Source organism: Somniosus microcephalus, chromosome 8 (genome assembly GCF_052327205.1).
Source record: "Somniosus microcephalus isolate GS21.2 chromosome 8, FLI_Smic_1.0, whole genome shotgun sequence".
NCBI classification, from domain to species: domain Eukaryota; kingdom Metazoa; phylum Chordata; class Chondrichthyes; order Squaliformes; family Somniosidae; genus Somniosus; species Somniosus microcephalus.
This window is the reverse complement of record NC_140994.1, coordinates 167385534-167409216: the sequence shown is the minus strand read 5'-3', so window position 1 is coordinate 167409216 and position 23683 is coordinate 167385534. Positions and strand designations below refer to the sequence as shown.

The following is a 23683-nucleotide window of genomic DNA, read 5'->3' as shown; positions in this document are numbered from 1 at the left end:
ACAGGATAGCAAGCTGAAGCCAACTGTAGGTCCCCTGTCATCATCGTGGCTAGGATCAGCTAACAGCACAAACTGGGGATCGAACCTTACACCTGGTCTGTGGCTCTGGTATTCACTTCAACATCTCACTGTATTATCGGGGGAGCTTAAAAATAACTTCTTAAAATGTACAGTGGTGTCAGCTGTGGCTCAGTGGCAGCACTCTCGCCTTAGTAAGAAGGTTGTGGGTTCAAGTCCCACTCCAGAGACTTGAGCGAAAAATCTAGGCTGACACTGCAGTGCAGTACTGAGGGAGTGTTGCATTGTTGGAGGTGCCATTTTTCAGATGAGGCATTAAACCAAGGCTCCATCTTGTCCTCTCAGGTGGACGGAAACGATCCCATGGCACTATTTTGAAGAAGAGCAGGTGAGTTCTCCCGAGTGTCCTGGCCAATATCTATCCCTCAACCAACATCACTAAAACTAGTTGTTATCACATTGCTGTTTGTGGGATCTTGCTGTGTGCAAATTAGCTGCTGTGATTCCTACATTGCAACAGTGACTACACTTCAAAAAGTACTTCATTGGGTATGAAGCACTTTGGGATGTCCTGAGGTTGTGAAAGGCACTAAATAGGTGCAAGTCTTTCTTTTGTTTCTTTACATATTGGGGTGATCTATTTTTAAGAATTAGGCCTGGCATTTACAGCAGCATACATTGATATTACCCATTTAACAATGTATAAGATAAACAATATAGAAACATAGAAGATAGGAGCAGGAGTAGGCCATTCGGCCCCTCGAGCCTGCTCTGCCATTTAATGAGATCATGGCTGATCATCCAAATTCAGTACCCTGTCCCTGCTTTCTCCCCATATCCCTTGATCCCTTTAGCCTTAAGAAACATATCTAACTCCTTCTTCAATATATTTAATGAATTGGCCTCAACTGCCTTCTGTGATAGCGAATTCCACAGGTTCACCACACTCTAGGTGAAGAAATTCCTCCTCATCTCTGTCCTAAATGGCTCACCCCTTATCTTTAGTCTGTTTTATTTTTCCAAGTAACACTTCTAGTTAAAATGTTTTATTTTTAAACTTTATTAAATACTTTGTGATATTCCATAGAGCAAGTAATACTATTTTGTGTGTCCAAATATCTTTTAAACATTTCTAATTCCTCTTTGAAGAATTCGTGCTTTGAGAAAATAGTCCCATGCGTGAGTGTTTCTGTTTCTTTTTCCGTTTATCTTCCTTAATTTTTTCATCCTTATCTATGCAGGCCATGATGAACAGCTTGAATTCACTGTAGGTCAGGTTCTAGTTCACATAAACAAACAATGCCAAATGAGTATGACTAAACAATTTTCAGATCATGGTTCAATTGTTTTCTTTTAACATTCTAATCCTAAAGATTTTCAGGTGGTATTAAAATTTGTCATCATGAAATGAGCCCATACTTCTAACAATGAATTATTATTCTGGCTGGTTTTAAAACAAATTTTTTTGTCATTTTTATTATATTTTATATTTTTTTCTCGCCTTTCTCCTGTTGCCCACATTTTAGCTCATCAATGCAACCTCTTTTTTGGAGGCAGAAAAGGCAAAAAAAAAGAACTTTCCACAGTTTTGGAGCGTGTTGAGTGCCTTCAAATTATTTGGGCATTATTTCAGGCTGCTGCTCAGCATATGCCTGGCTTTCCCATTCCCCTCTTACTGCAGCATGGAGAGTTCTCAGCTGTCACATACTGAGTGTGACTGTTGCCCTCAATGAATAAGTGTCAAGATTACATGAGTGTTTTCTTCCCAGGATACACTGTCCATGCGAGATGTGTGTTCCCACATACCAACCTCGTTGATAACTTGAAACAAATTCCGAATAAAATCTGGAATAACAGGAAGTGAAGCAGATGGCGTACTAAGCCTTCCACAAGTTCTCATAGTTTTTCTAAGAAACAAGCGAAGAAGTGAGAATCGTTATAATTATTTCTGCCTCGAGAAAAATTGTCTTCCAAGGTGTTTGTTGTGAGCCCAGGGTTTGTCAACAGACAATTTTCATGGTTGTAGTGTATGTAACCGTCTACCTTTAAGAGACTATGTATGTAACCGTTCACCTTTAAGAGAACTATTTTAGGGGTGGCACTACTTGTTTGGCTTCTGTATACGGTAATACCGACGGTGACCACACCGGTATATAAGTGCTGTGGCATGACTTATTGGGCAGATTCGCCCTGACCTTCGAATAGTAGAGTCCTGTTGTATGTTACTCCTGAAGTCTGTGTCATAATTAACTGCACAACCCACAGACTTTACAATGGTAAAGCCTCATTACTATTCCACCGGCAAGCTGCTCACCCATTTGGAGCAGCTCACTGATTGGAGAGCGCTGAAAATTGAGCAGCTCTGCTATGGAGCCCAGCCAGTTCAAGTAAATGAAGGGAGGAGGTGATAGTGAAGGAGAGTCGTGGAGGGTCAGGTATCACAAGAAACAGTTTGTGTGAGGCCAAGAGGAACTTTAATTCTCCCCCTGACCTCACAAACATCATTTACAAACTTCTTTTACCCTCTTTTCTGAGCGGACTGCAGCAATCCCTTTAAGGGCCGCTGGTGAGGCCATTCAACACCAAGTACCAATGGCCAGAATGTGCATGGCACACGCTTTGCCCATTGGTGCTTCAAAATTGCATCAGTGTCATATTGACATAATATGACCGAGATTTGCATGGGCTAATGAGGTTCCTACCTGTTACCAGCAGGCACCTGGAGCAACCATTTCAAGGCCCCAATCAGAATAGTGGAAATCCAGAAGTTGGCGGGAACGTGGTGATAAGTAGGTTATTTTAATCCTGCTGCCACGCCTTCCCTGCCCAGCAAAGGGGATGAAAATTGATACCATTGTGTGGCTTTTGCCTTGATTTACTTCCTGATGAATACACCATAGCAAAAAGCTCAGAAGGTGGAGGATCCTATTACTTACTTTATATATTTTTCTTCATTTTTACATCAAGATGAAGGTAAGCTTGTTTTACTTGTAATACCCACCATAGCCATTTTAGTGGTTAACATGTCCATTAAATGAGTAGGAACAAAAAACATTACACAGGAATGGAACTATTACTCTGGCTACACTGATGTATAATGTTTTTGTTTTCACTCCGTTAACCATACTCGCAATGTGTTTCACTGCTGTCATCTTAACAACTGTGCTACAACCAAAAGATTGAAATCTGCTGACCTGTTAAAAAGATTTCCTTACCTCAAAATCTCCCAGCACAGAATAGTTAAACATTATATTGTAGGAATGGCTAGATTCCTAACTAAAGGACTGAGGTCAAGTCAGCCTATCAAACAAACAATGTTTAATACTAATCAACAGAGTTTAAAATGAAAACACAGGAGAACTACATTACAGGTCTGTACTCTTTGCTGGCTCCACGAGGACTGACTATGGCGGCTTCCCCAGCCTGACGTCATCACGTTTTCCCGCCGCTGAAGGATCACGTGATCAACGTGATGACGTCATCGCATTTGGTCTCATTCTTAAAGGGACCGCGCTATGTACATGCAATGATATGAACAAAGATACAGATTCATTCTGTAGCTAATAATTTGTTAAAGATAATTATGTACATAAGATCAGAGTCCCCCTGGTGGCTCCGCCACATGCGCCCCCCCCAGAATTGTCTTCAACAGTAAAAGTCAATCGACTAGGAGGTCTGACAAGCCTGTCAGAGCGACTCCTGTATTCTTGGAGTGGACGTTGTTGAACAGCGGGCAGGCTGGCGGATGGAAGCCTTCGGTCTGGCGTGGATGCAACGGAAGGTCGACCACGTCGTGGTGGCTATGCAGTCTCCACTGGCCGGTCGATGTCCAGGTGTGCCGGTTTGAGACGGTCAATGGATATGTGGTCGGGTTTACCACGGATGTCTACAGAGAAACTCTTGTCGCCTGTCTCCAGTACGCGAAAAGGGCCTGTGTAAGGGGCCTTGAGCGGATCCCTATGAGCATCATGACGAATGAAAACAAATTCAGCATTCTTTAGCTCCGCTGGTACGTGTGAAGATGGAAGGCCATGATGCAAAGTTGGGATAGGCGCAAAAGCCCTGGCTGTTTCCCGGTGGCTGCTGAGTTGTTCAGCTGCGGACCACGGCTCAGTTGGAAGCGGCAGGAAATCTCCCGGTATGCGGAGTGGCTGGCCATACACGAGCTCCGCGGCGGACGATTGCAGGTCCTCTTTGGGTGCCGTGCGGAGGCCCAACATGACCCATGGAAGCTTGTCCACCAATCCGGCACCTTGGAGGCTGGCCCTCAGCGATGCCTTTAACAATCTGTGGAAACGTTCGCACAAACCGTTTGCTTGTGGGTGATAGGCCGTGGTGCGGTGAAGCTTGGTGCCGAGACCCTGGGCCACAGCGTTCCAGAGCTCGGAAGAGAACTGTGGACCGCGGTCTGAAGAAATGTCCGCCAGAATGCCGAAACGTGCGACCCACGAGGAGAGGAATGCTCTGGCACCAGAGGAACTGCCTCTGGCCATCTAGTAGTACGATCGACCATAGTGAGGATGTGTGTGAACTCCTGCGACGGTGGAAACGGCCCGACGAGGTCCACGTTGACATGGTCGAATCGATGTTCTGGTACTGTGAACGTGGCCAATGGGGCCTTAACGTGATGTTGCACCTTAGACGTTTGACAGACGACGCAGGTGTTAGCCCAGTCGCGGATATCCTTACGCATTCCTCTCCAGACGAACTTAGCTGACATTAATTTTTGAGATGCCTTCACGCCAGGATGCGAAAGCTTATGTATGGCGTCGAAAACTTTGTGGCGTCAGGTGACTGGAACGATCGGTCGGGGATCTCCCATGGAGACATCGCAGAGTAACGAGGTACCTGCAGCGTGGAATTGCACATCAGTCGGTTGGAGGCTAGAGGTGTCGGTGCGATATTCCTGTTTCACAGGGTCGGATGCCTGATCGGTAGCCGTGAGGGCATAATCGATGCCCAGCTGGACTGCCCGTACGGTCGCGTGAGAAAGGCAATCCGCTACCAAGTTGTCCTTGCCAGCTACGTGTTGGACGTCTGTCGTGAATTCCGAAATGAAAGTTAGCTGTCGCTGCTGTCGAGCCGACCACGGTTCAGCGGTCTTGACCATGGCGAAGGTCAGTGGTTTGTAATCTACATACGCAGTGAAGGGACGTCCTTCTAACAAAAAACGGAAATGGCGGATAGCCAGGAACAGCACCAGCAACTCCCGGTCGAAAGTGCTGTATTTGCGTTCGTTGCGCCGGAGTTGGCGGCTGAAAAATGCCAGTGGTTGCCACACCCCGCTGACCCACTGTTCCTGCACAGCGCCTATGCCATAGTCGGAAGCGTCGGTGGTAAGGGCAATGGTGGCACCTGGCAGAGGGTGCGCCAACATAGCTGCATTGGCTAGAGCGTTTTTTGTGTTGTCGAAAGCGTTGTCCATTTTGACCGTCCAGGCTAATGTATCCTTTCCAGCCCTGCCTTTGAGGGCCTCGTAGAGGGGCTGCATGAGTCGTGCTGCCTTGGGCACAAAGCGGTGGTAGAAATTCACCATGCCCAGGAATTCTTGAGCCTTGGTGGACTGCGGCCTTGGGAATGCCGTAATTGCTTCGACCTTTGACTGCAGCGGAATTGCGCCCTCCGAAGTAATGCGGTGGCCCAAGAAGTCAATCTGTTGTAGGCCGAACTGACACTTGGCCGGGTTGATTGAGGCCATGTTGGCTGAGGCGCCGAAAGAGGGTGCGGAGATGGCAGACGTGTTCCTCTTTGGTAGAGCTGGCTATCAGGATGTCGTCAAGGTAGACAAATCAAAAGGGAAGATCCTGCAGGACCGAGGCCATTAGTCGTTGAAAAGCCTGTGCGGCGTTCTTGAGCCCAAATGGCATCCGTAGAAACTCGAACAGTCCAAAGGGAGTGATGACAGCCGTTTTCTGGACGTCCTGCGGGTGTACGGGTACTTGGTGGTAGCCACGGACGAGGTTGACCTTGGAGAAGATTGAGTTTCCCGCCAAATGGGCGGAGAAATCCTGTATATGCGGGATCGTGTACCGATCGGGAGTAGTGGCATCATTAAGGCGTCGGTAGTCCCCGCATGGCCGCCAGCCACCGCCGGGCTTCGGGACGATGTGGAGAGGCGAGGACCAGGGACTATTCGACCGGCGAATAATCCCCAGCCGTTCCATCGTGGCAAACTCTGCCTTCGCAGCCACGAGCTTGCCGGGTTCCAGGCGCCGAGCTCGCACGTAAACCGGAGAGCCAGTCATAGTAATGTGGTGTTCGACACCATGCTTAGTGGCCGAGGAGGAGAAAGTGGGCTTGGTCAGCTCCGGGAATTCATCTAATAGGTGAGTGAACTCGTCCGGCGAGGACAACGCGCAGGAGACAGTGTGCGACGTTGCGGAACTACGGAAACAAGGGATGGAGTGGAAGGTGGCCGCGTTGACCAATCGACGATTTCTTACATCCACCAAGAAGCTGTTGGCGCATAAGAAATCCACGCCAAGGATGGCTTGCGAAACCTTGGCTGTAATAAATTCCCACTGAAACCATTGCTGGCCGAAGCACACCTGGACCCGCCGTTTGCCAGAGGAACGAATGGCCCCGCCATTAGCTGCCACGAGGGAGAGGCCGTGCATCCCAGACTGAATATCGAGTGCTGAGGCAGGAAGGATGCTACACTGCGCCCCGGTGTCGCATAAAAAGCACCGGCCTGAGAGGGAATCTGTAATGTAGAGGAGCTTCCCGGTATTTCCAATCGCCATCACGGCCGCGGAACGTCCCTCAGACTCGGTCCTCCTTTTTTGGAGTTGCTGCTGGTGTTGATGTCGGTTTTTTTTAGGCGCGAAACTGCAGGGAGGGCGGCAGCCTCTGGCTTTCGCGCCGAAACGGGCGTGGTAAAAACACAAGCCGGGGGATGGAGGCGTCGGGGCGGCGTTCGCGGGGGAGGGGTGCCTCGTGGCAGCGCAGGATTGCTGCGTGACCGCATAAATCCTATCTGCTTCTGCAGCAAGTGCTGCGCAATCTGTGGCTTCCGATCTGGCGAGGGCCGCCTGAACTTGCTCGGGTAGTTGACTCAGAAATAACTCCCGAAAGATTGTGGTTCTGAGCCAAGGAGCGTGAGCATCTGGCTCATTAACTCAGATGGCTTGGAATCGCCAAGCCCAGGCAAAGCGAGTAGCCAGCGGGCACGCTCCGCCTTCGTGAGCCCGAAGACCTGTATTAACCGCGCTTTAAGAGTATTATACTTGCTGTCAACCGGGGGATTTTCGAGCAGGCTGATGATCCATGAGGCCGTGGAGCTGTCGAGTGCGGAGACCACGTAAAGGTAACGGGCCTGATCCGCAACAATGTTTCGGAGATCAAATTGTGCTTTTGCTTGGACGAACCAGGAGGCCGCCTGTTGTTCCCAAAACTGTGGGAGCTTCAAAGCCACGGAATTTGCTTCCATGTTTCGTCGCGCTTCCCTTCTTCCGCGAAAATTGTTCACGAAAATTTGGGGTCACCACTGTAGGAATGGCTAGATTCCTAACTAAAGGACTGAGGTCGAGTCAGTCTATCAAACAAACGATGTTTAATACTAATCGACAGAGTTTAAAACGAAAACACAGGAGAACTACATTACAGGTCTGTACTCTTTGCTGGCTCCACGAGGACTGACTTGGGTGGCTCCCCAGCCTGATGTCATGACGTCATCACGTTTTCCCGCCGCTGGAGGATCACGTGATCAACGTGATGACGTCATCGCGTTTGGTCTCATTCTTAAAGGGACATGCAATGATATGAACAAAGATACAGATTCATTCTGTAGCTAATAATTTGTTAAAGATAATTATGTACATAAGATCAGAGTCCCGCTGGTGGCTCCGCCACAATATTGATTTTAAATAAAGAGAAGGTTCCACAGCTAACAAGAAAGAACACATCTTGAAACCAAAAACGAACCACTTCCTGTGTAAGATTATTGAAATAAATTGAACATTTCCTTTTCAGTCAAGTTTCTTCACAGCAATGAGATCACAGACTGTATATTTAAACAGAAGTGGGATCAAATTAAATAATGAGTTTGAAGTAGAACATTACTTTGTTTTCCAATGGAGAAATATTTGACAATTCACTCATAGTGGAAATTATGGCTGTGATTTTGCTATCGGAGGCGGGATTGCGGCAGGTGAGGTTGTTGGCCGGCCCTGGTTCCGCTCCTGGCTCCAGCTGCTCTGCGAAAAGGATTTTACATTAATTGGGCTTGTTAAGCCCACCCTGCACGTTACCCAGCCCAATTACAAGGTGCGGGTCTGGTGACATCACCTGATGATGCATTTGTTGCTGGTATATTTAAAGGGGCCATGTCCCCATTTGCTCTCAATTCTGATTTAATGCTCCTGAGTGCTGGTTCAGGCAACAATGACTGCAGGTAGACAAAGGGCTGCACCACATTTCAATGATGACTCTCTCCATGTTCTTACGGAACTGTTGAAGCCTGCAGAAAGAAACAAGAAGAACCAGAGACTCCCGCATCTCACCGGCAGAGATGACAGATGGCTGCTGCATTCTCTGATACAACAGCCATCTGATTTCTGCTCAGCAGATAGGTTTGATGAGTCTTGAATACAAGGACTCATCAAACAATATAGAATGTCAGTGTTTGACAGCTTTTGACGTTCTTTGTAACTGGCTTCCCCTTAATTGGCCTGCTAAGCCCGCTGGGTGGGCTTAACAAGGTCAATCGAGGGAAAATAGCATGGGTTGGCCACAAGTCGATGGAGGTGGGACTAAAACCCAATGCGCCCCCATTGGCAAAATCACCCCCTTGATTTCTGGGAGCTGGACCTTACCCCAATGGCTGAGAAGGTCCGTACACACGAGTAATTAGGAAACCTCATTATCTTTATGGGGGAGGGCTGAGAAAAATTGGCTGCTGGTGTTGTTGAAGGCAGCAATTATATTATTGCTTCAGCCCTATTGCCTCTGGAGACTGTGAAGAGAACCCACCACTTTAGGCAGCTCTCTAGTCGGGGCCTGCTAAAGCAGCTGGGAGGTAGGAGACAGAGTGCAGAGTGTGTAGGGATAAAGGGAAAGTTTGGCGGGTTGTGACAAGTAGTGTTCACCAGGGCCTCAGGTTTTCAGCACATATATTAATGACTTGGATGAAGGAATAGAGAGATGTGTATTCAAGTTGCAGATCTCACCAAGTTAGGAGGCACAGTAAGTTGTTTAGATGGAAGCAAAAAGTTACAAAGGGATATAAACAGATTAAGGCAAACTATGGCAGATTGAGTTCCATGTGGGAAGTGTGGCATCGTCCACTTTGGATCGAGAAAGACAAATCAAAATATTTTAACAAAAGATCATCGACCTGAAACATTAACTCTGTTTCTCTCTCCACAGATTCTGCCTGACCTGCTGAGTATTTCCAGTATTTTCTGCTTTTATTTCAAAACTTTTTCCCAATGGGGAGAGACGGAGCTGTGGAGGAGCAAAGGGATTTAGGTGTCCGTGTACACAAATCACTAAAAGCTAGTGCACAAGTACAAAAAATAATCAAACATGCTAAAGGAATGTTGGATTTTATCTTAAGGGGGTTGGAATACAAAAGTGAGGACGTAATGCTTCAATTGTACAGAAACCTGGTCAGACCCCATCTACACTACTGCATTCACTTTGGGCACCACATCTCAGGAAAGATATATTGGCCCTGGAGGGTGTATAGCACAGATTTACCAGAATAATACTGGGGCTTAAAGGGTTAAATTCAGAGGACAGGGTGCATAAACTTTGCTTGTATTCCCTTAAGTTTAGATGGTTGAGAAGTGATCTAATCGAAGGCTTTAAACTGATAAAGGGATTCAATAGGGTAGATGCAGTGAAACTACTTCCTCTGTTGGGGGAGCACAAGACAATAAGAAATAAAAGCAGGAGTAGGCCTTTCAGCCATTCGAACCTACCCCGCCATTCAGAAAGATCAAGGCTGATCTTCTACCTCAACTCCACCTTCCCGCACTATCCCCAAATCCCTTTATTCCCTTAATATCCAAAAATCTATTGATCTCTGTCTTGAATATATTCAACGACGGAGCCTCCACAGCCCTCTGGGATGGAGAATTGCAAAGATTCACAACACTTTGAGGGAATAATTTTCTCCTTCGCTCAGTCCTAAATGGCCAACCCCTTATTCTGAGACTGTGACCCCTGGTTCTAGACTTCCCAGCCAGGGCAAACATCCTCCCAGCACCTACCCTATCAAGCCCCTTAAGAATAATGGCCTAGAAATTCAGTTGCGTTCGCCAGCCGTTAGCGCTATAAGAGGAGTAGATCTCGAGCGCTAGGCACTTAGCGGCCGGGCGCAGAACGATCTGCGCCTACGCCCAACTTCAGTAGACATTTAGCGCCGGCGCAAAGTGTTTGCGCGCGCTCAGCTGCGCGTGCAACTTATGACGTCATTTCGTCGTGCAACGCCGTTTGTGCGCCCCAAACCGGAACTTCAGTGGCGCCCGCCCAATGTGGGCGTGGCGCTGTTAAGAACTGTGAAGTGGAACGCAGCAGAGGCCCTGCGGGCCTCGGGGAGCGCTAATTAAAGGGAACTTAGACTGAACTATAAAGGCCAGCCATTTTGCTGCAATGACTTTAGTGCAACGGATTATGGACAGAGACCAAGGAAGAGACCTTACTGATTTGGGCCAACATAGGAGAGGTATTTTTGGCTTCTGGCCAGAGCTTGGAAATTTGACTCATTGTGATTTCACTGTTTGCAAGTATATTATGGGGGCTGCATGGGGTTCCAACCCTCAGTTCCAGCATTATGTGCGAAGGGCTCGCAGACGCTGTGTGAGAGGGGCAGCCATGCCTAGACGCAGAGGGGCCATCAGGCGTCGGCAACGTAGGCCTTACCCACTCAGGAAATACCGCCAGCAGGTGTCCTATCTCACCATGACTGCCGTGCAGTGTGTTAAGAGGCTGCGCTTCAGAAGGGAGGTGGTTGCAGAGATCTGCCAGCTGCTTCACAGAGATCTGCGTCCACAGCTGATGTGCAGGACGTCTCTGTCGGTGGAAGTGAAGGTCACGGTGGCTCTGAACTTTTATGCAAGCGGCTCCTTCCAAGCCGCTGCTGGGGACATAGCTAACATCTCCCAGTTCGCCGTGCATCGCTGCATCCGGCAGGTCACCGATGCCCTTTTCACAAGGAGACACCAATTCATCTCCTTCCCCATGACCCTAGAGAGGCAGGAGCAGCGTGCAGTCGGATTTGCGAGGATCGCCGACTTCCCCATGGTGCAGGGCGCCATTGACTGCATGCATGTGGCTTTGCGGGCACCTATCGACAATGCCGAGGATTACCGCAACCGGAAGGGCTACCATTCCCTCAATGTACAGCTGGTGTGTGACCACAGGCAGCGCATCCTAGCTGTCAATGCCCGCTTTCCAGGCAGCAGCCACGATGCATTTATCCTGCGCCAGACTACTGTGGCTGACATGTTCCAGGCACAGCCTCCCCCAAGAGGATGGCTTATCGGGGACAAAGGCTATCCTTTGTGTACATGGCTCATGACCCCGCTCCGTGCGCCCAGGACCCCTGCTGAGGAGGCATACAACGAAAGCCATCAAGCCACAAGGAACATCATAGAGCAAACGATTGGCATCCTCAAGCAACGGTTCCGCTGCCTGGATCGCTCCGGCGGATCTCTGCAGTATTCGCCGGATAGAGTCTCCCAGTTCGTCGTCGTTTGCTGCATGCTGCACAACCTGGCTATCCGCAGGACTCAGGCACTGCCACCTCACGTTGGACCACCACCTCAGGAGGACGAGCAGGAGGACCATGAGGAGGAGGAGGAGGAGGAGTACCAGCCCAGGAGGGAGCCACAAGGTCCAAGGGCCGTCCGTCGGCGGCTTATTGAACGACACTTCTAGGCCCCCTGTCAGGGAATGGCTTGTGGCAATGAAGGCACATGAATGCAGCCGCTCCGCAAGCCCTTAGCCGGTTAACGCAACAACCACTTGAAACATCACACATGGACAAGCTGAATAAAGAAAAAGCTTTATTGAACAAACTCAGGGCCCTTCCCACATGAAACCCAAAAACACACAACACCCCCAAAAAACAGTCAAAAACATATCTCACTCCCACAACCTGGGGAGGAATAACAAAACTTGTCCATCCAAATGGCCTTCATCCTCGGCCTTACCAAAAGAACTCCCCCCATAGACAGCACAAGCACCCCCATATAAAAAAACATTTGTCAACACACTCTACTTTGTGTGCCGAGAGGGCGAGTCCTTGTTCAGCCTTTTCCGGCCCCTGGCCGACCTGCTGCTCCGCCTCAACCTGGGCCCTGTGGGTGTTGCAAGGCTGGGGGAAGGCTCCTGAGGGGCACATTGCGTGACGGCAGATGCCCTTGGGGGTCGGCCTAGACGAGCTCTGGCCCTCGAGGGGCCGGCTGCTGACTGCTGCAGCTGTGGCTGGGCAGCATCAGTCTCTCCAGCAGCTCGTCGCAGCTTTGCTGGGGGAGTGGCAGTGGCGGCTGCAGCAATGGGGGCAAGCTGGCTGATGCCAGGCGCTCGCTGGTCGCCAGAGACACTGGCACTCGGCCGGGCTGGCACTGCAGCAAGCGCAGCAATCTGGTGAAGGCCAGACCGCTGTGCTGCTGCAGCGCGGCGGGTGCCCTGGCGATGCATGCGTGACACAGCGAGTGTGGCAGCAGTGAGTGCCCGTACTGCCCTGGTCTGTGCCCGCATCAGACCAGCCAGTGACTGCACGGCACCACTGATCAACTCGCTGCCTGTGCTGCCCTGAAGTCATCCCGACTCGCGTCCTGTGCTGCCCTGAATTCGGCCCGACTCGCGTCCTGTGATGCCCCGAATTCGGCCCGACTCGCGTCCTGTGATGCCCCGAATTGTGCCCGACTCGCGTCCTGTGATGCCCCGAATTGTTCGAGACCCCTGGCCTGTGCTGCCGCGAGTTGTTCGAAACCCCTGGCCTGTGAGGCCCCGAAATCGGACACACTATGAGCCAGGGACTCAATGGCCTCAGACAACCGTGCAACAACCCCCATGAACTCGGTGTGCCGACGATCCGAGTCCGCGGACATTTGATCAAGGAGGCGCACCTCCTGGGCGAGGACCATCTCCGGACTGGAGGCCGGACTCTCCCTTTGGGGAGAAGGCCGCCGAGCTGCCCGACCCTTCCCGCGTGGCTGGACGCCACTGGGCCCAGCAACTACACTCCCCTGCAACACTTCCCCCCTCTGGGGAGAAGGCCGCCGAGCTGCCCGACCCTTCCCGCATGGCTGGACGCCACTGGGCACAGGAGCTACACTCCCCTGCAACACTTCCCCCCCCTCTGGGGAGAAGGCAGCCGAGCTGCCCGACCCTTCCCGCGTGGCTGGACGCCACTGGGCACAGGAGCTACACTCCCCTGCAACACTTCCCCCCTCTGGGGAGAAGGCAGCCGAGCTGCCCGACCCTTCCCGCGTGGCTGGACGCCACTGGGCACAGGAGCTACACCCCCCTGCAACACTTCCCCCTGGCTCTCCTCCAGGGAAGACGTGTCCCCTCCATTGCCATCCCCTGGCGCGGATGAGGGTTCCCCCGATGTGCCGCCTTCCTCTTGCTCCTCCTCGTCCTCCTCTTCCGAGGGACTGACACTCGCAGCTTCAGGGACCTCCTCCTCACCAGCTGAAAGCAGGAAGGCACAAGAGTAGCTTTAGAGTGAGGACAGGGCATCAGCGAGGGAGGCATGAGTGGTGGCATTCTGCGCATTGGTCGGACAGTGGCAAAGGATGTAGATCTGAAGCGCCAGGGGAACGAGAGAGGTCCAAACGGTCATGTCCTTACCATTGGGGCCCAGCACAGGGTCGGCATCTCCAATTGCAACGGGGCCAATCACCCGGGCACCCATGACTCGACCCACGCGCTCCTCCAGGTCACTGAGCTGCTGGAACTGGGCACGGCCTCCCCCGGTGACAGTCCGGCTCTTCAGATTCTGGGCCAGCTTGGCCTGCAAGAGAAAGGACGGCCTCTAAGTACAGTGTGGTGCCCTGTTGTTGTGTGCACTGCCTCCCATGGTGGAATAGCTTGGCCAGTGTGGTGCCCTGTTGTTGTGTGCACTGCCTCCCATGGTCGAATAGCTTGGCCAGTGTGTAAAGTGCAGAAAGTGCAATTGATGTTCATGCCAGTGCCATAGCTGCTGGATGAGGGCTGGCCATTAGGCCTTTGAGGTCCCCTTGCCCATAATGTGAGGTGCACATGCAAGGATGAGGAGGACACTGGAAAGGGTACTCACCCTGACAATCCGAGTAAGGTCGTTAAACTTTTTCCGGCATTGGACACCAATCCTGGGGACATCGCTGTTGGCTGTGACCCTCTGGGCGATTTCCCTCCAGGCTCTCCTGTACACCCTCTTGGAAGGCTTCTTGCCACTGTCCGGGAACAAGATATGGCTTCTCTTCTCCAAAGCCCTAACCAGCACCTTTAAATCATGGGCAGAGAAGCGCTGCGCTCACTCACGGGCCCTCTGCATCCTTCCTGGCGCTATTTCTCTCCAGCAGCAGTGTTTAGGCCTAGCTGGAGGGCTGCAGTATCCAGGGCGTGGCAGCAGACCAAGTCAAACCTTCCCCCTTTAAGAGCTGGCCGGCGCCAGGGTGTCCGCTGTCAATCAAGAAATGACCGCACCTGCGCTGCGGCCGGCCTCGGCGGTATCACTCTGCACCGCCGGCTTAGCGCCTAAAGATAGCCGTGCAACGCCAGTTTTAGCGCTCGAGCAAACTCCTTGGCCAAAGCTACTGAATATCGGCGAAGTGGCCTCCACTTTCCGGCGGGCGCAAACTTTAGCGGCCGCCCGACTTTACCGCCCCAAAAGTGGCTATACTGAATTTCTAGGCCTTTATGTTTCAATTATATCACCTCTCATTCTTCTAAATTCTAAGGAATATAGACCTAGTCTCCTCAATCTCCCCTCATAGAACAATCCCCCATCCTAGGAATCAGTCTGGTGAACCTTTGTTGCACTCCTTCTAAGGCAAGTATATCCTTCCTTAGGTAGGGAGACCAAAACTGTACATAGTACTGCAGGTGTGGTCTCACCAGGGCCCTATATAATTGCAGTAAGACTTCTTTACTCTTATACTCCAATCCTTTTGTAATAAAGGCCAACATACCATTTGCTTTCCTAATTGCTTCCTGTACCTGCATGTTAACTTTCAGTGATTCGTGCACAAGGACACCCAGGTCCCTCTGAATACCAATATTTCCCAATCTCTCACCATTTAAAAACTATTCTGCTTTTCCATTTTTCCTACCAAAGTGGATAACTTCACATTTCTCCACAATATATTCCATCTGCCATGTTCTTGCCCACTCACTTAATGGGCTGGATTTTGAGGAGGAAGACAGGTTGGGGGCGGGGAGGCTGGGTTTCCCTCAGACCCTGCTGACTTTAATGGCAGGGCCTGATTTGCATGGGAGAAGATTGGGAACATTGAGGGACCATAGGTGGGGTGGTGGGGGGGGTGGGGTGGGTGGATAAGATCACTTCAGGACCGACCACCAGAGGATCGAGGCCGGCCTCAGGATGATCGATGAGGGGGGGAGGGCGGAACAACACTTCGGGGCTGGCCCGATGCTAATGGGGGGTGGGGGAAGGAAGATAGGGGCCGGCCACCAGAGGATCATGGCCAGCCTCAGGATGATCGTGGGGGGTGGGGAAGTCCGGGAAGGTGGTCAGAGGCCTCATGGGGGGCGTCTCCGATCGCAGGGGTGGGATAGTTAGGGACCCTGGATCCAGGAGGTAGGTGTAAAGGCACTTACCTTCTGGTTGCAGCAGTTCCTGCCTTGCTGTAACTGCCGTGTTTTCTGAAATGTGTAAAACCTGACCAGATGCAGTTAAAAACAAAATGGAGGATAAAAAAGAGGCTACAAGCCTCATTATAATATTTAAATTGACAAACCGCCTCCTGGCAGCGGGCTGGCTGCCCACCCCTATCCTGCTTCCCGTCCCTCCTCTGTTAAGACTGGAAGTGGGCGGGTTGGAGATGGGTTCAGGTCGAGAATCCAAATTTTAACAATTTAACTACCCCCACGCTCCAAACCCACCCCTTTTCTTCGGATAAAATTCCCCCCAATCTGTCTATATCCCTTTGCAGCCTCTTTGCATCCTCCTCACAACTCACTTTCCCACCTAGCTTTGTATCGTCAGCAAACTTGGATATATTACACTCAATCCTCTCATCTAAGTCACTGATATAGATTGTAAATAGCTGAGGCCCAAGCACTGATCCTTGCGGTACCCCACTAGTTACAGCCTGCCAAACCGAAAATGACCCATTTATTCCTGCTCTCTGTTTTCCGTCTGTTAACCAATCCATGCTAATATATTACCACCAATCTCATGAGCCTTAATTTTGCATAATAACCTCTTGTGTGGCACCTTATCAAATGCTTTCTGAAAATCCAATACACTACATCCACTCGTTCCCCCTAATCTACTCTGCTACTCTGCTTGATGCATTTAAGGGGAGGGTGATGGATTTAAGGGGAGGTTAGATAAGCATATGAGGGAGAAGAGAATAGAGGGTTATGCTGTTCGAGTTAGCTGAGGCTTGAGTGGAGCATAAACGCTGGCATGGACTGGTTGGTCTGAATGTCCTGTTTCTGTGCTGTATATCCTATGTAATCCTAGATACAAATTCAAAAAACTCTAACAGATTTGTCAAACATGATTTCCCTTTCATAAATCCATGTCGACTCTGCCCAAGCATATTATGAGTTTCTAAGTGCTCTGTTACCACGTCCTTAATAATAGATTCTAGCATTTTCCCTACTACTGATGGCAGGCTAACTGGCCTATAGATCTTGTTTTATCTCTCCCTCCTTTCCTGAATAGCAGGATTACATTTGTTACCTTCCAATCCGCAGAGACCATTCTAGAATCTAGGGAATTCTGGATGATCACAACCAATGCATCCACTATCTCTGTAGCCACCTCTTTTAAAACCCTAGGATGTAGGCCATTAGGTCCAGGGGATTTGTCAGCTTTTAGTCCCATTAATTTCTCCAGTACTATTTCTTTACTAGCACTAATTTCTTTAAGTTCCTCATTTCCACTAGACCTTTGGTTCTGCACTATTTCCAGAATGTTTTTTGTGTCTTCCGTGAATAATCTTAAAATTAGAGCCAAACCATTTAAGAGTGAAATCAGGAAACATTTTTCACAAAGGGTAGTGGAAATTGGGAACTCTCACCCCAAAAGGCTGTTCAATTGAATTTTTCAATGCGAAGATTGTTAGATTTTTGTTATGTAATGGTATCAAGGGACATGGAGCAAAGATGAGAAAATGGAGTTGAGGTGCAGGTCAGCCATCATCTAATTGAATGGCGGAACAGGCTTGATGGCAGAACAGGCTTGGCGGGCTGAATGGCCTACTCCTACTATGTGCCATCTCATTTACGTTAAAGCACTACCAGTAAAGTTGGAGTTGCTGTCAGCAGCAGTGCCATAAGGTAAATACAGATGAGAGATATTAAAGGACACTGAGTTACTCAGTCACTCTACACACCGTCATTTCATATTTCAGAAGCTGGACTTGAATCTAACCTAGATTGATGGATAAAAATCACCTGCCTCTGCTAGCTTGTTGGGTGTTACATGAAATCATTTATGCAATCTGCATCCATCTCCTAGCAGAAAAAGGCAGAAGCATTTGGGGGATGAGGAAATAGGTATCTTCCCCCCACCACCCACCATTTATTTTGACACGGGTTGTGTCACCCTCTTGCAGGCCTCCCACGTTCTATCCTGCTTAAACTTGAGGTCATGCAAAACTCCACTGCCCGTGTCCTAACTCGCACCAAGTCCTGTTCACCCATTACCCCTGTGCTTGCTGACCTACATTGGTTCCCAGTTAAGCAACGTCTCAATTTCAAAATTCTCATCCTTGTTTTCAAATCGCTCCATGGCCTCGCCCCTCCCTATCTCTGTAATCTCCTCCAGTCCCACAACCCCCCGAGATATCTGCACTCCTCTAATTCTGCCCTCTTGAGCATCCCTGATTATAATCGCTCAACCATTGGTGGCCGTGCCTTCAGCTGTCTGGGACTTAACTCTGGAATTCTCTCCCTAAACACCTCTGCCTCACTACCTTTCTTTCCTCCTTTAAGACGCTCCTTAAAACCTACCTCTGACCAAGCTTTTGTTCATCTGCCCTAATTTCTCCTTATGTGGCTCGGTGTCAAATTTTTTGCCTTATAATACTCGTGTGAAGCGCCTTGGGATGTTTTACTACGTCAAAGGCCCTAAATACAAGTTGTTGTTGTTGTTACCAACTCCATATCTCAGAATTGACCTTTGTACATGATTACATCTCTGCTAGTGGGTGAAAGATTATTGCACAAAATGGGTCGGCCATTTAAGACTGAGATGCAAAATTTCTTCACTCAGAGGGTTGTGAATCTTTGGAATTCTTTACCCCAGAGGGCTGTGGATGCTCAGTCGAAGAGTATATTCAAGACTGCGGTCGATAGATTTTTGGGCACTAAGGGAATCAAGGGATATGGGGATAGGACGGGAAAGTGGAGTTGAGGTCGAATTCAGCCATGACCTTATTGAATGGCTTGAGGGCCCATATGGCCTATTCCTGCTCCTATTTCTTATGTTCTTAAAAACTGTCCTTAGTTCAACATAAATTGGTAATCTTATTCAGAAGGATTAACAATTGTCATCCAAAATTGAGATTTCCTTTCTCATCCCTTATCTTCATGGGTAGCAAAATTCTAATTAATGTCAAATTAAGTCATTTGGAAGTATGAAAAATAGGTTTCTTAATTGTTACATGGGTAAATACACCAGGTCGGGAAGATCCCAGATTTTGTGTTGACTTAGCTGGGCCAGAGGTAGGGACACTACAGTTGACCTCAGTCTGCCTCTCCCCATTTTAAGAAGGGAAATAGCAGCCGGGTGGGACCCACTTAATCATTATCCAGCTTAAAAGTGTGCCTAGATAATCTGGTGAGGTCAGGATTAGGCTAGGCGGTAAACTTCCTCACGGTTGATAGCCTGCTGACACTCACTGAGCTCAAAGCATGAAACATGCCCACCTAGGTGAGGTACTGAAGTGCCACATGACTCCATGGAACCCTTACCCTGCAAGAGTCATTGTTTTCAGGACAGATGGGGAGCAAATTGGGAGACAGGGAAGTTCACTGCTACAATTTTGCCATCTTACCTCGCCACCACTTGCACTATAATCCTGAAACATCTGCAAATAAGCACGTCCTTTGATGTTGAAGAGATATCCTGCAGCATAAAATCCTGCTGGAGTGATGATATGTCCCCCATCCATGTCAATTAGGTCAAAGATGGAGCGAGAGTGACGATAAAGAAACTGCTGCTCAATTTTATCCTGTAGCATTTAAAACCAAGAATGATTGTGTGTAGATGCGACAACTACCAGAAACATGCAGTAATTTGACATTAAACCCCGCTTAGTCTTGCAGAGCTGCATTTCAGAGTAATGTGAAACCAAAACAAGTCTGCACAATAGAATTTTAACTTTGATGAAAGCGAACTAACGAGTTAATATAATGGGTGCAGTTTTCTGAGAATCAGTCTAAGGTTCTGGTGACATGAAAGTCATTCTTATCTCACCAGCTGGCTGGTTTTGTTCACAATTGGATCCACATCACCACAAAATGAATACATCGAAGGGTGATTTGGGTTCCTTTTTTTAATTGTAATCAATGTAGCCCAGAAATTTTACAATTGAAATCTGGTTGGGGAACGGGAGGAATGGGGTAGGAGTCAAAAGTTAGTGATCCACCCCTTTTGCAGCGGACCAAAAATTTTGGTGGAAGTGGGTTAAGAAACTCCCGACCCACAATGAAAGGATTTCTGATAAATGTCATCATCCTATCATTTCTACCAGTACTGCACCTGATTTATCTCACACCTGTAGAAAGCAGCCTTGAGTGCCAGTATTAATAGATTTGAGTGGAAGTGGCTGTTTAGGCTGCTTTGGAATTCCTCAAAATTTTAGAATACCTCGAGTTACTGGAGTGATGAAGTATTTTTTTTGAGCAGCACCGGAGCATTTCTATAAACTGCCTTTGAGTATGATTTGGCTCCAATAATTTTTATTTGACTTCAGGGTGCTGTCCCCTGACCATGGGGTTACCTCTGGGCATTCCTCTCTTTTCTCTAATGATGGAGGCTGAACAGCAGCAGAATGAAGAAGGTTTGAGGCTGCTCCAACGTTGGTTTAGACCCACTCGGTTTTACCCTTCAATTAGAGTTTACAGATCCCTCAGCCCATTCCACGATGTATATGAGGAGGTGTGCTTAAAAAGAAAATGCTTAAATAAAGAAGCATTGGAAGAAATTTGTGTTGTGCTGCAGCCACACATCAGTAATGTGGCCTTCTCACTCGAAAATGTTGTACGTAAAGCTTGTTACTCCAGCCTCACAATCTCCTCTTGTCATAACAAAAACAGTTAAAGGCCATTAAAGGCACATGTACCACTTTTTTTACGTCAATATGGTAAGAGAAGAAGTATGTGTTAGAATGAGGACAATTAAAGCTGGAAAGAGGGAGAAGACTGACATTGGCATGTTTTTATAATGTTGCACCAGTGATGTTCTCTTATGGGCAACAACACCCCTGAGGTATAAGCAGGATGATCTTGTGAACAGAACGTTGTGCCCCTGAATTCTGAGACATAGATTCCAGCTCTGGATTAGAGCATAAATTAGGTATGTGAGAACCTTTTATAATTGACCAATGTGAAGCACCACTGCAGTTGCTCCTCATGATCTGAGTGAACAGTTTGGTTTTAGTATCTGGCTAGCATCATCTTACAATAGAACCTGATGCTTTCCAATAACAATTCCCCACATGGAGAGAATCATAGTATTCTTAAAGAGCCCCAATAGCTCTACTGACAGATCTTTGGAATACCGTCCAGACCTCAATTGGTATTTGAAGGTACCAACCTTCAAAGGGTAAGTTTTTGTGGTCCTTGCTGCCTTACTAAATGATGAACTTTGCAGTAGTGAAGTATTCCACCCTGCAGAAATATGTCTGATTTTCCCAAATGAGGAGCAGCATCAACAGTGGCTGTTGAAAGGTCCCCAACTTAAACTGCTTGGCTCCCACTTCCCCCAGCTGATGAGATATCATAGCCTGGAGTGTCAGCAGTGGGAACCAAATGAGTAAAAGCTATATTATTTAAACACTTGGAAATTGATTTCCAAGACCGCAGACTCACGTTAAGTCCATGCCAGTGTCCCCACTGGCCAATCATCATCCTTTTTGCAACCAATGCACTACCTCTTGAAGTACGGCTGGCATCCCCAGCATGCCAGTCGTGTCCTGGTTATGCAAGAGGACCAATTTGTCCTCTTGTTCATCAGTTTTGGGGTAGCAGATCATGTTGGGCATGACCAATTTCTAGGCCTAGCTGTCTTGGGACTAGTGTGAAAAGGCTGCCTTTCTGATGGTCATGCTTGTAGTTACTCATTTTTTCATTAGGGTGTCTTTATAGTACCAATTTCCTTCAGAATTTGGGCTCTGTACCTTTGGGGTTGGGGGGGGGGGGGCGGTGGGTGGGGGCAGTCCAGGAAACTGTTGGTATTTGGAAAATATTTTCTAAATTGTCTAAGTTAAATTCATACCTTGTTGGCAATTATGATGCAAATCAACATGTAAAACTCCTCAAATCCAATCTCCCCAGAGGCTCTCCAATCGAACATATTGAAAGTCGTCTTTATTTGCCATTTGCTCATGTCCGTGACACAGCGAAGAAAGTGAAAAAATTGAACATCTGTAAGACAATTGTGAAGAGCAATAAAATGTAGTGTGAAGTGTGTTAAAAATATTTCTGGTTTGCAAATCTCTCATTGATATGCAACTAAATCTCTATTATCGACCACAACAAAGGGTTGGTGCCTTCCCCCACCCTCAAATGATGGATAGAAGAATTGGCAAGTAATGGAGAGGACCTCCATTTTGGACATACAGCAATATCCTAGGCAAGGAATGAAGACAAAAACAATACAAATAATCTAAATTAGTATTATACATATTGAATTTAGTCTTTCTCAGGCTGTGAGGTTGATTTATATCTGAAACATTAGTGTTAGTGGACAACACAATAAGGCAATATCTCATGCAAAGCTTTATCCCATGAAAATTCTGGCAGATCATTGGAGTGCTATATAGGCTGTATAGAAATGAATTTATAACAATCCATCCTTCTGGAAGATAAGAGTTTGTACTTTAGGAATAAACCTTAGAAATATAAATTTAATGATGAATTCATGCATTTACAATCACATTACAGCTGGGCAGTGGGGGGGCTCCCTCTTGGAAGTGGGTGTATTGCTGAGAGCTGCTGTGCATATGGAATGAACCCCGACACAGTCAAAGGGGCAGGCGGAAGTCCTACCTGCCATGACACTGCCACTGGGAGGATGATCCCAGCCTGTACCTCTGACAATGCAGCACTTCCTCAGTACTGTGCTAAAGTGGCAGTCTAGATTAATGCTTCAATCCAGAGTGGGGCTTGAACCCACAACTTCTGAGTCAAAGGCAAGAATGTTGACAACTGAGCCAAGCTTAAGCCAGTTTACGAAAAATCTGTCGGAACATCGCTCAATTATTCTTCTACTACTGAACATATTCAATACTGGAGTTAATTTTCCTCCCAGAAATCTTCATCTTACCATTTAAAGTATTGCTGTCATGAACATCCAGAAGTTTAAAATACTCCAAAAGCACCGTAGTATTTCTCACTGACATTAAAACATGAAATCTGTCAAGATACAAAAAATTGAAAATATATCCAGGCCTCAATTTCATTTTGAAAGTAGCACTGAAAGATTTAATTACAGGGATACAAATTATAATTTCACTGCTGTCCAAGTCAGTAGTCCAGACAAGTCTGACAATCAGAAATAAACACGACTGTTAAATAACAAAAGATGTATGGTTATGATGTCATGCTTTGTGATGTGATAAATTAGATTATTTTTAAAGGTGAATTCTATTTCATCACAAAGCATGACTTCACAATGTGGCTGTTCAATATATTCCTATTACCACCATTTAAAATGTTGAGAGCGGAGGTTCAGTGAATATTTAAACTCACTTTCAGGTTTTTTTTCCATAGGCCAGTGTCGGGAGCGGAGTCTCAGTGAGTATTTAAACTCACTTTCGCGGGCTTTTTTACAGAGTCCATTGTCGGGAGCGGTGAGAGCGGAGGTTCAGTCAGTATTTAAACTCACTTTCGCGAGCTTTTTTACAGAGTCTTACAAATCTCGCAGACCAGCGGCGGCGTTCCAGAGCCACGTCATGATTCAGAAGGTGACATGGGCAGGAGGGAGCAACTGATTGGGTGAGTACTTATACTACTCTATAGTTTGACAGTTAAGGTTCATAGTTTATAAAATTTAGATGGTCTTAATTTTGTGGTTATAGTTTCTAAGGTCTCTGTTGTGTAGCGGGGAGTGCTGGGAAACAAGGGCCCTTGAGTATATCATTTAATTGTAGTATAATTGGTGGTATTGATTTAATTTAAATTAATTCAAGGGTAAGTCATGGCAGCAAAGCTCGGCCCCGTGGCATGCTCCTCATGCACTATGTGGGAAATCAGGGACACTTCCTGTGTCCCTGACGACCATGTGTGCGGGAAGTGTATCCAGCTG

The 23683-nt window shown here is 47.9% G+C and overlaps 1 protein-coding gene across 1 annotated transcript; it reads right to left on the bottom strand.

The window, feature by feature from the left end:
• Positions 1–1062: 1062 nt before the first annotated feature.
• Positions 1063–22933, bottom strand: LOC147113921 (EF-hand calcium-binding domain-containing protein 9-like). The gene is made up of 4 exons (XM_085994049.1): positions 22703–22933; positions 21653–21801; positions 19209–19385; positions 1063–1297 (listed from the first exon to the last, which is right to left on the bottom strand). The coding sequence occupies exons 1-4, from the start codon at positions 22836–22838 to the stop codon at positions 1151–1153; spliced, it is 609 nt and encodes a 202-aa protein (XP_085850175.1). The 5' UTR covers positions 22839–22933; the 3' UTR covers positions 1063–1150.
• Positions 22934–23683: the final 750 nt, after the last annotated feature.

What these genes read in the sequence shown, in the direction of transcription:
- LOC147113921 (XM_085994049.1), bottom strand. Translation starts at nt 22,838, where the DNA reads ATGAAATTGAGGCCTGGATATATTTTCAATTTTTTGTATCTTGACAGA. An exon ending in GCATCATAATTGCCAACAAG is followed by an intron (nt 19,386 to 21,652) that starts GTATGAATTTAA and finishes TAAATGCTACAG; the next exon opens with GATAAAATTGAGCAGCAGTT. An exon ending in ATAGTGCAAGTGGTGGCGAG is followed by an intron (nt 1,298 to 19,208) that starts GTAAGATGGCAA and finishes TATGTGAACTAG; the next exon opens with AACCTGACCTACAGTGAATT.